General features: G+C 49.4%; 1 protein-coding gene across 1 annotated transcript; it reads right to left on the bottom strand.

Annotated features, from left to right (window-relative positions):
- Positions 1-11,364, bottom strand: LOC116970323 (paired immunoglobulin-like type 2 receptor beta). The gene is made up of 5 exons (XM_033016992.1): positions 11,251-11,364; positions 8,941-9,312; positions 7,386-7,619; positions 5,965-6,006; positions 1-98 (listed from the first exon to the last, which is right to left on the bottom strand). Exons 1-5 carry the CDS (start codon positions 11,291-11,293, stop codon positions 1-3), a joined length of 789 nt encoding a protein of 262 aa, XP_032872883.1. The 5' UTR covers positions 11,294-11,364.
- Between the last annotated feature and the right edge of the window lie 720 nt (positions 11,365-12,084).

Here is a 12,084-nt window from a genome sequence, read left to right as displayed (position 1 = left end):
TCACCTCTTCTGCTTTCTTTCTTGCTCATTCACCTCCCCCTCCCTCCCTCGCCTCCGGTTGTGCATCGCTCCCACCAGTTCCCGCTCCCCTCCGCACCCTGAGAAACATAGAAAATACGTAGAGGAGGAGGCCATTCGGCCCTTCGAGCCAGCACCGCCATTCATTGTGATCATGGCTGATCGTCCACAATCAATAACCCGTGCCTGCCTTCTCCCCATATCCCTTGACTCCACCAGCCCCTAGAGCTCTATCTAACTCTCTCTTAAATCCATCCAGTGACTTGGCCTCCACTGCTCTCTGTGGCAGGGAATTCCACAAATTCACAACCCTCTGGGTGAAAAAGTTTTTTCTCACCTCAGTCTTAAATGAGGCTCACCTCAGTCTCACCTCAACCCTTTATTCTAAGACTGTGTGTGGCCCCAGGTTCTGGACTCGCCCAACATTGGGAACATTTTTCCTGCATCTAGCTTGTCCAGTCCTTTTATAATTTTATATGTTTTTTGGAATCATATGGTGCAACACAATTGTAAAAGAACTGTTTCAGGACTGGACGAGGGTTGGTTAAGATTATAAATAATGATCTCCTTTTCTTTTTTATTTTATTTTCTTTTCTCTATTTTCTCTCTCAACTTTCTTCATTTACTCGTTTTCTTTTTTCACACACTATATATTTCACATCTTTCTATCCTTTACTATCTAACTTCTTTTTCTTATTCTAATTTTTTTCAATGTAACAAAAAAAAAAAAAAGGAAGTTGTACATAAAATGTATTATGAAAATATATATTAGGCACTTTGGTGCCATATGACTACTTACTTCTAATAAAATAAAATCTTAAAAAAAACAAAAAAACTCCAGTGAATACAAGCCTAGTCTTTTCAATCTTTCCACATATGACAGTCCCGCCATCCCAGGGATCAATCTGGTGAACCTACGCTGCACTGCCTCAATCACAAGGATGTCCTTCCTCAAATTAGGAAACCAAAACTGTACACAATACTCCAGATGTGGTCTCACCAGAGCCCTGTACAACTGTAGAAGAACCTCTTTACTCCTATACTGAAATCCTCTTGTTATGAAGGCCACCATTCCATTAGCTTTCTTCACTGCCTGCTGTACCTGCACGCCAACTTTCAGTGACCGGTGTACAAGGACACCCAGGTGGACAACACACAAAGTGCTGGAGTAACTCAGCGGGGCGGGCAGCATCTCTGGAGAGAAGGAGGGAGGGGGTGAAGTTTCGGGTCGAGACCCTCCTCCAGACCCTCCACCGCCCCTTTTCCTGGGTCACTGGGAACAGAGGGGTATCCAGTGGGGGGGGGGAGGGGGGTGGGGTGGGACGGTGACAAAGGAGCACCTGGCACAGGTTAACTTTCTCGGTGCCCTTTAGGTGGCCACTGTTTGTATACCTTGTGTACGCAGAACAAAGAACCTCCACCGCGACTTTTCACCTGACAATTATGCATTCAATTTCAATCAATACTCCAATTTCAGGTAGTCCCTACTTTCTCCCTCCTTCCCATCACCTCCCCAGCTCTTCCACAGCCCACTGTCTCCGCCTCTTCCTTTCTTCCCTCCACCACCCCCACATCAGTCTGAACAAGGGTCTCGACCCGAAACGTCACCCATTCCTTCGCTCCATAGATGCTGCCTCACCCGCTGAGTTTCTCCAGCATTTTTGTCTACCTTCGATTTTTCCAGCATCTGCAGTTCCTTGTTAAACATTAAAGTGTTTGTCGTTCATCGTTCCGAACCTCGTCATACCTCTAGTTTCTCTGCCCCCTCTGGGATTCTCAGTGTCCCCGCTGTAGCTCCGGCTAAACAGAGAGCGAGAGCTCTCTATGGTAAATTGTCACTAGCTGTATCACTGTATGGTACAAAAATGTAAATTGTCCCTTGTGTGTGCATGTTAGTGTCAGTGAATGGCCGGTTTCTGCACTGTATCTCTAAACTAAACACACACACACACACACAGGGAGAGAGAGACAGACAATAGGTGCAGGAGTAGAGGCCATTCGGCCCTTCAAGCCAGCACCACCATTCAATGTGATCATGGCTGATCATCCCCAATCAGTACCCCGTTCCTGCCTTCTCCCCATATCCCCTGACTCCGCTATCTTTAAGAGCCCTATCTAGCTCTCTCTTGAAAGCATCCAGAGAACCGGCCTCCACTGCCCTCTGAGGCAGAGAATTCCACAGACTCACAACTCACTGTGAGAAAAAGTGTTTCCTCGTCTCCGTTCTAAATGGCTTACTCCTTATTCTTACACTGTGTGTCGCCCCTGGTTCTGGACTTCCCCCAACATCGGGAACATGTTTCCTGCCTCTAGCGTGTCCAAATCCTTAATAATCTTATATGTTTCACAACTCTGTGAGAAAAAGTGTTTCCACGTCTCCGTTCTAAGAAACAGTGTTTCCTCGTCTCCATTCTTTTCTCAGACAGAGAGACAGAGACAGAGAGAGAGAGAGAGCAAAAGAGAGAGATATACAGAGAGAGAGAGACAGAGAGAGAGAAGAGAAAGAGACCAAAAGAGCAAGAGAGAGAGAGAGAAGATTCTACAACATCCAAATCCCAATTAAAATCTGGTTTAAAATATTTGACAGTGTAATCCAGCCTATTGTGCTTTATGGTAGCGAAGTATGGGGTCCGCTCAGTCACCATAGTTATAGTAAATGGGAAAAACATACAACAGAGGCAATGCATGCGGAATTTTGTCGGAACATCCTCCGTATCCAAAGGGAAACACCAACAAATGCATGTAGGGTGGAACTAGGCAGATACCCACTGATAATGAATATCCAGAGCCCTAAATTTTTGGAATCACCTTAAATCTAGCCCCCCAGATACCCTCCAGTTTAAAGCCCTTCAAACACAAGAGGGGAACCCAGAAAAGAGTTCCCTGTGTCAGTTGGTACTGAGACTAACTACCCCTATTCAGTTAAACCCTATCCAGTTAAACCCTGACCGGCCCCAGATCAATACTGACCCCCAATCACCAGTTAGAGTGAACCAAATTATCAAACAATGTAAAGAAACGTACTTGGGACATTGGGATAAAGAAACCAAAAGCCAAAGCAGATTAGAATGTTACCGTGCCCTAAAAAGAGATTATAAATTGGCAGACTATCTCTCAACTGTTAGAGACATAGAGCAGAGACAGACCCTCACCAAATACAGGTTAAGTGACCACTATTTGGCAGTTGAAAAAGGAAGACAGAAGAGATTCTGGCAACCAAGAGAAAACAGAAAATGCGGCCACTGTTTGACAGATGAGGTTGAAACAGAGGTGCACTTCCTCCTAAAATGCAATAAAATTGACAAAACAAGGAAAGCATACTTTGACAAACTCAGTGTGGCAACCCCTGATTTTAAAGAACTAGATGATACATCAAAACTAAGAATAATCCTTGGCGAAGGAAATACAGCACATCTTGGTGCACAATACGTAACAGCATGCCCCAACCTGAGAGACGGTGAATGACCAACATGCACATATGTACGCACACACTAATCGACATTAACTAACACTAAGAAATGAATATTGAATTGCTAAACTTGCTATTGTGTTGTACTGCTTACAGCTGCAAGAATGTGTAGCATCAATAAAGGGCTATAGGCCTATTGTGAGTTTATGTACAGGGACATATCTATCCATGCACTGTAGACTTGTATTTATACTGATGCATTTCAAATATGGATGTCATGTTTTATACTTTGGCAATATAGCAATGTATTTTTATCATGCCAATAAAGTTTTAAATTGAATTGAAATTGAAAAGAGAAACAGACACAGAGAGAGAGATGGAGGGAGAGAAGAGAAAGAGAGAGACCAAGAGAGCAAGAGAGAGAGAGAAAGAGAAAAAAAGAGGGGGAGAGAGAGAGGGGGGGTAGAGAGAGATGAGTAACAGAGGACATGTTGATCTGAAGACACCATTTTATTCAGCACAGTCACTGATTCAGCAGCTTGTCAGCATGAACCTCTGGCAGTGTTTTCAGGCAGAGGAGTTGTCTGGATTAAACCAGGAGTTGGACAGATTTGTTGGTCGACGTCAGGGTGGCGCAGCGGGTAGAGCTGCTGCCTCGCAGCGCCAGAGACCCGGGTTCGATCCCGACTGCGGGCGCTGTCTGCACGGAGTTTGCACGTTCTCCCCGTGCTATGGGATCTTTGTAGCGGAGACGGAAGCCGGTTACGGAAATGGGGCTGAAGATTACCCCGTGAATCTGCCCATGGCCTCACTACGTCTTGTTGGTCGAGTGGTCTATCTTGCTCGCTATAGGATCTTTGCCCACCACTGTCGATCGGCGGGTAGAGCCGCCACCTCACAGCGCCAGAGACCCTCGCGTTCAGTCCGAAGAAGGGTCTCGACCCGAAACCTCACCAATTCGTCCCTTCCCACCCAAACCCCTCCCCTGGTACTTTCCCCCTTGCAACCGCAGGAAATGCCACACCTGTCGCTTTACCTCCCCCCCCCCCCTCGACTCCATCCAAGGACCCAAGCAGTCGTTCCAGGTGAGGCAGAGGTTCACCTGCATCTCCTCCAACCTCATCTATTGCATCATCATCGCTGGTCTAGGTGTCGGCTGCTCTACATCGGTGAGACCAAGCGCATCGTTTCGCCCAACACTTCCGCTCGGTCCGCAATAACCAACCTGATCTCCCGGTGGCTCAGCACTTCAACTCCCCCTCCCATTCCCATTCCCAATCCCACCTTTCTGTCCTGGGCCTCCTCCATGGCCAGAGTGAGTCCCACCGCATATTGGAGGAGCAGCACCTCATATTCCGCTTGGGCAGTTTACACCCCAGCGGTATGAACATTGACCTCCAATTTCAGGTAGTCCCTGCTTTCTCCCTCCTTCCCCTCCCTTTCCCAGCTCCCCCACAGCCCACTGTCTCCGCCTCTTCCTTTCTTCTTCCCGCCCCCCCCCCCCCTCCACATCAGTCTGAAGAAGGGTCTCGTTCCGAAACGTCACCTATTCCTTCGCTCCATAGACGATGCCTCACCCGCTGAGTTACTCCAGCATTTTGCGTCGATCTTCGACTTAAACCAGCGACTGCAGTTCCTTCCTCCACCCCAGGTTCAATCCCGACTACGGACGCTGCCCGCCCTCTGCTGTCCACTCACTGCACTGCGGGTGCTGAAGGGCCCGTCTCTTCTCCTTTATTTTGGACTTGAGACATGGCACTGAAACAGGCCCTTCTGCCCACTGAAGCAACGAATAGGAATTAACGGGTCCTTTTCAGATTGGCAGGCAGTGACCAGTGAAGTGCCGCAAGGCTCGGTGCTGGGACCCCAGTTGTTTACCATATATACTAGACTAAGTGGGACCCGTTGGGTCCCAACTTCACATGGGAGGGCTGGTCCCCCAACGCAATATTCCACCTCTCCACCAATTCAAATATTGCTGGCCAGTGGGGGGGGAGGGGGGCGGGGTTCTGGAGCACTAGTATGGGTGTTGTGGGTCGAAGGGACTGGTTTCCAGAGGGCCAGTATGGACAATGTGGACTGAATGGATTATTGGACTTGCAGTTCAGTGAGTCATGGCTGGTGGGCTGGCAGTTCACTAAGTCATGGCTGGCGGGCTGGCACTTCAGTCACTTTCAGCTGATGGGATGGCAGTTCCCTTACTCATGGCTGGTGGGCTGGCAGTCCAGTCACTCACAGCTGGTGTGGTGGCAGTTCGCCAGTCACCTCTCCACCCTTCAACTCCCCCCACTCTGCTCCTTGCCATTCCCCTCCCCCCCACACATTCAGTCCATCTCCCCTCAACCTCCCCCCCATGCACTCTTAGTGGCTCTCCGACGGTGCAGCCATTCCTGCCTATTAGGTTCCCATTGTGATGAAGAACACGCAGGCATGGCAAGTGGAAAAAGGATTTATTAAAGTTTAAAATGTGAATGACTTAAAATATGACAACTATTTAAATGTTAAAGATGAGATTTATTAAGTTCTTTCTTGTTTCTCTTGTTGTGTTCCGCTGCTCACTGCCTCTTGAACATTCTTTGCTGTTGATATTTTAAAAAAAGACAATTTTAATGTAGAGAGATTGAGCAGTCAAATGTTAACAAAGAAAATCTGAGAATTTACCTCAAAAGTCATCATTGTGCAGGCCTGCAAATCCAATCTCACAGCACGTGAAGCAGAGTGCAGGCCAGCAAATCCAATTTCACAGCATTTCAAGCAGAGTGCACACACATACACTCACACAGACACACTCACACAAAGACACACTCATACACACAAACAAAGACACACACTCACAAACACGTACACACACTCATACAGACTCACACCGCCCTCTGAGGCAGAGAATTCCACAGACTCACCACTCTGTGAGAAAAATTGTTTCCTCGTCTCCATTTTAATGGCTTACCCCTTATTCTTAAACTGTGTGGCCCCTGGTTCTGGACTCCCCCAACATTGGGAACATGTTTCACGCCTCTAGCGTGTACAAACCCTTAACAATCTTATATGTTTCAATAAGATATCCTCTCATCCTTCTAAACCCCAGAGTGTACAAGCCCAACTGCCCTCTGGTGATGTTTCGGGTCGAGACCCTTCTTCAGACTGATGTGTGGGGGGGGTGGTCAGGTTGAAGAAGGGTGTCGACCCGAAACGTCACCTATTCCTTCGCTCCATAGATGCTGCCTCACCCGCTGAGCTTCTCCAGCATTTTTTGTCTACCTTCGATTTTTCCAGCATCTGCAGTTCTCTCGTAAACAATGCTGTCTCTCTAAACTGTACACTGTAAACGGCTCGATTGGAAAGATGAGATGTCTCTCTGCCGACTGGATAGCATGCCACCTCCACTGCACCATCTGCGGAGATCTTCTTATCCAGTCAACGTCACAAGATTAGAAGTTGTTCCACCCGGAGCCGAACACACTTCTTGGCGTCTGCACACAATGGTGTCTGCTGCTTCTTGCGTGAGGCCTTTAGTTTAGTTCAGAGATACAGTGCGGAAACAGGCCCTTCGGCCCAACGTGTCCGCGCCGACCAGCGATACCCGCACACTAACACTATCCTACACACACACACACACACTAGGGACAATTTACACTTATACCAAAGCCAATTAGCCTACAAACCTGTGCGACTTTGGAGTGTGGGAGGAAACCGAAGATCTCGGAGAAAACCCACGCAGGTCACGGGGAGAACGTGCAAACTCCGTACAGACAGCACCCGTAGTCTGGATCGAACCCGGGTCCCTGGAGCTGCAAGCTGAGGGACCTCCCAGAGTGATGGACCTCCCAGAGTGATGGACCTCCCAGAGTGATGGTCTCCCAGTGTGATGGACCTCCCAGTGTGGTGGACCTCCCAGAGTGATGGAACTCCCAGAGTGATGGTCCTCCCAGTGTGATGGACCTCCCAGAACATCACTCACCTTTCCTCTTTCTCTCCCTCTGATGGATGCAGATGACCACCCCAGCGATAAGCAGCAGCAGCAACACCACCGTCCGAGAAATAAGCTGCAGCAGCAACACCAGGCCACAGCCCCCTGCACCGAAGGGTAGCCAGGGTGGAGTTCCCCCGGGGGTGGTATGTTCAACAGTCACCGTGACGTTGGGCCTCTCTGTGGAGGTGGTGCTTTCGACAGTCACCGGGACGCTGGGCCTCTCTGTGGGGTATTGAAGCAGAGAAATAATGAGCCCCTCCCTTGCAAACATCTCCTCCCCCCCCCCTTGACCCAACACCCGATAGTTTGAAGCCCACTGCCCATAAAGTCATTAGTAATAGAAGCAGAATTAGGCCATTCAGCCCATCGAGTCTACTCCGCCATCCAATCATGGCCGATCTATCTCACCCTCCTAACCCCATTCTCCTGCCTTCTCCCCATAACCCCTGACATCCGCACTAATCAAGAATCTATCTATCTCCGCCTTAAATATATCCACTGACTTGTGGCCTCCACAGCCGTCTGTGGCAAAGAATCACCACCCTCTGACTAAAGAAATTCCTCCTCATCTTATTCCTACAGGAACGTCCTTTTATTCTGAGGCTGTGCCCTCTAGTCCTAGACTCTCCCACTAGTGGAACCATCCTCTCCACATCCACTCTATCCAGGCCTTTCACTTGTCCACGCTGACCATTCATCGCCCGTTCCCTCTATTCTATGTTATCCCACTTTCTTACCAACTTTGGGTTAAATTGGTTTGTCCCGTACGGGACTGCCCTTGTCCCGTATTTGACCGCTACTACTCGGGTCGAGGGGACTGTCGGGTCGGACCCCGCCTCACCCGTCCCCGATGTAGTGCAGCCCGTAGAGTGCAGCAGCAGCGGCGCCTCGCCCGTCGGCCAGTGGTGGTGGTGTCGGCTGTCCGACCTTCGCTGACCGCCTACACCACCACCACCACCCTCCTTCTCACGGCCGATCGTCAGTTCGTGAGTTGGACGGAGCGCCGGACTGTGCGCGCGGCCCCCCGGGCCAAAACTCCTCAGCTGGCCCGCCGGCTGGGCTATGTGTGCGAGCCAACACCCGGGCCAACTCATCATTCACCCAGCCACGGCCGAGTCAGTCAACGAATTGCCGTGGGGGAATTTGTCCCGTATTTTGACCTTTTGTCCCTTATTTGGGAGTGGGGAAAGTGGGCGAGCCTATTCTTTGTCACCCATTCCTTCTCTCCGGAGATGCTGCCTGTCCCGCTGAATTACTCCATCATTTTGTGTCTATCTTCGATGTAAACCAGCATCTGCAGTTCCTCCCCACACACTCGGGCCGATGGTCTTTTGGATGTGGGAGGAAACCGGAGCACCCAAAGGAATTTGGGAGTGAGAAAGTTGGCAACCTCACCCCTCATCCTTCTAAACTCTAGCGAGTACAGACCCAGTCCCGCTGTGACCTCTGGTCCTAGACTCACCGTGGGCCGAAGGGCCTGTTCTCGTGCTGTCCTGTTCTATGTGCAAGGCCAAGTTCAGGGCTAAAGATTTAAATTGCTCACCTCCAACTGACAGAAGAGTTCCCGTAATGCTCTGGCAAACATCGTTACGTTCTCCGAGGATCTTGACCCGACAGAAGTACCTGCCCGAGTCGTTTCTTCTCAGGTTGTCCAAGCGGATGGAGGCGGTGTGGTCTCGGATGGGGGAGCCCACGAATGTGATCCGGCCCTTGTAGCGGCTGTGAATGATGGCTTGCGAACGGTTGAAGATAAACTGCCCGTGAAACTCCCCGAACCTCCAAGAGACGTCAAAGCCTCGGGGCCTGAGGTTGACCGGGTACGAGAAGGAGCAGGGCAGGGTGACGGACCCCCCTTCCACTCCATTCACCTGTTCCGGCTGATCCACCAGGTAGCCATTGCCGCCGTCGGTCAACGCTGTGGGATGGGGGCAAGGTGTAAAGGGCAAAGGTCACACGGGAATCTAAGTTACTCCAGCATTTTGTGCCTTTCTTCTGTTTAAATCAGCATCTGCAGTTCAGTTTAGTCCAGTTTAGAGATACAGCGCGGAAACAGGCCCTTCGGCCCTCCGGGTCCGTGCCGACCAGCGATCCCCGCACACTAACACTATCCTACACACACTAGGGACAACTTTTACACTTTATACCAAGCCAATTCACCTACAAACCTGCACGTCTTTGGAGTGTGGGAGGAGACCGAAGATCTCGGAGAAAACCCACGCAGGTCACGGGGAGAACGTGCAAACTCCGTACAGACAGCGCCCGTAGTCGGGATCGAACACGGGTCTCCGGCGCTGCATTTGTTGCAAGGCAGCAACTCTACCGCTGCACCACCGTGACCGCGTGTAGAAAGGAACTGCAGATGCTGGTTTAAACCGTAGACACAAAATGCTGGAGTAACTCAGCGGGACAGGCAGCATCTCTGGAGAGAAGGAATGGGTGACGTTTCGGGTCAAGACTGCCATCAGTCTCCCCCACCCAAGTCGCACCAGCTTCTCGTTCTCACCCAGCAAACAGCCAACAACGGCCTGTTTCCTACATCATCATTACTTTTGTTGCTTATCTTTCATTCATTGTTCTTTATCTCTCCACATCACCGTCTATATCTCTCGTTTCCCATATCTATAACCAGACTGAAGAAGGGTCTTGACCTGAAACGTCACCCATTCCTTCTCTCCTGAGACGCTGCCTGTCCCGCTGAGTTACTCCAGCATTTTGTGTCTTATCTTCGGTTTAAACCAGCATCTGTCTGCAGTTCTTTCCAAATACCCATGGATGTTATTCTCCATATAAACCTCCCAAAAATCCTGGATTATATTCTATCCCAGTCTGTAACTCTTTTCCAGAGATGTTATTTAGTATTCAGTATTTACTCTAATGTCATTTTCACTGAGTACTCACATACACAGAAGAAACAAAAAAATGTTTCTCCATCAGTTCCTGTCAGTGCAGTTAATATAAACAGAATAAATACATACAACTTTAAAATTAACTTATCTAAAATAGACTTTAAAATTGAACTAAAAACAGACATTCAGACCGGACGGTGGCTTTGCTTTGACAGGTATCTAGCTGTCAAAGTGTGAGCGAGGTTAGGTGTGTTTGTGTATGATGTATGGGGAGGGGACACAGTCCGTTAACCAGTCTTATTGCCTGTGGGAAGAAGCTGTGTAGCATCCTGCTGGTTCTACAGCTGATGCCCCTGTACCTCTTCCCAGATGGCAGAATGGAGAAGCTGTGGTGTGATGGGTGATAGGGGGTCCTTAATAATGGAGATGGCTCTGTGGATGCTGCGCTTCTGATAGATCTCAAACAGGAAGGAGTGGAGCTATATTCTATATTTAATAGACAATAGGCCCTTCGAGCCAGCACTGCCGTTCAATGTGATCACGGCTGATCATCCCCAATCAGTACCCCATTCCTGCCTTCTCCACATATCCCCTGACTCCGCTATCTTTAAGAGCCCTATCTAGCTCTCTCTTCAAAGCATTCAGAGAACCTGCCTCCACCGCCCTCTGAGGCAGAGAATTTCACAGACTCACCACTCTCTGTGTGTGAAAATGTGTTTCCTCATCTCCGTTCTAAATGGTCGACCCCTTATTCTTAAACTGTGTGTGTGTGTGGCCCCTGGTTCTGGACTCCTCCAACATCGGGAACATGTTTCCTGCCACTTTTTCAGAGATTATTGAAGAGGGGGGAGAGGGGGCAGGAGAGTTGGTTGAGGGTGTGGGGGGGGGGGGGGGGGGGAAGGGGTAGGGGGGGGTGGGGGAGGGGGGGGAGGGGCTGGTTATTGAGGGAGTGGGTCGTTAAGGGGGGGGGGGAGTTGAGTGGGAGAGTAACGCTGAGATCGACTCACCCACAGCAAGGTGGAGCAGTAGAAGGTGGAGGGTGATGGTCATGGCGACTCCTCTGTGTCTCTGACCACCGCAGCTGCCGACTGCACTGGACGTTGTGCCTTGCTAGACCACTGAGTCACCTCTTCTGCTTTCTTTCTTGCTCATTCACCTCCCCCTCCCTCCCTCGCCTCCGGTTGTGCAACGCTCCCACCAGTTCCCGCTCCCCTCCGCACCCTGAGAAACATAGAAAATACGTAGAGGAGGAGGCCATTCGGCCCTTCGAGCCAGCACCGCCATTCATTGTGATCATGGCTGATCGTCCACAATCATAACCCGTGCCTGCCTTCTCCCCATATCCCTTGACTCCACCAGCCCCTAGAGCTCTATCTAACTCTCTCTTAAATCCATCCAGTGACTTGGCCTCCACTGCTCTCTGTGGCAGGGAATTCCACAAATTCACAACCCTCTGGGTGAAAAAGTTTTTTCTCACCTCAGTCTTAAATGAGGCTCACCTCAGTCTCACCTCAACCCTTTATTCTAAGACTGTGTGTGGCCCCAGGTTCTGGACTCGCCCAACATTGGGAACATTTTTCCTGCATCTAGCTTGTCCAGTCCTTTTATAATTTTATATGTTTTTGGAATCATATGGTGCAACACAATTGTAAAAGAACTGTTTCAGGACTGGACGAGGGTTGGTTAAGATTATAAATAATGATCTCCTTTTCTTTTTTATTTTATTTTCTTTTCTCTATTTTCTCTCTCAACTTTCTTCATTTACTCGTTTTCTTTTTTCACACACTATATATTTCACATCTTTCTATCCTTTACTATCTAACTTCTTTTTCTTATTCTAA

The sequence above is a fragment of the Amblyraja radiata genome, unplaced genomic scaffold (assembly GCF_010909765.2).
Source record: "Amblyraja radiata isolate CabotCenter1 unplaced genomic scaffold, sAmbRad1.1.pri scaffold_748_ctg1, whole genome shotgun sequence".
Classification (NCBI taxonomy): domain Eukaryota; kingdom Metazoa; phylum Chordata; class Chondrichthyes; order Rajiformes; family Rajidae; genus Amblyraja; species Amblyraja radiata.
The sequence above is the reverse complement of the archived record's forward strand: the minus strand, read 5'-3'. Positions and strand labels throughout refer to the sequence as shown.

Bases quoted from the DNA above. Each gene is read 5' to 3' on its own strand.
- LOC116970323 (XM_033016992.1), bottom strand. From the start codon at position 11,293: ATGACCATCACCCTCCACCTTCTACTGCTCCACCTTGCTGTGG. The intron at 7,620-8,940 runs GTGAGCAATTTA...AATACCCCACAG, and splicing joins AACTCTTCTGTCAGTTGGAG to AGAGGCCCAGCGTCCCGGTG. The intron at 99-5,964 runs AGAAACAAGAAA...TATGTTTCTCAG, and splicing joins GAGCAGCGGAACACAACAAG to GGTGCGGAGGGGAGCGGGAA.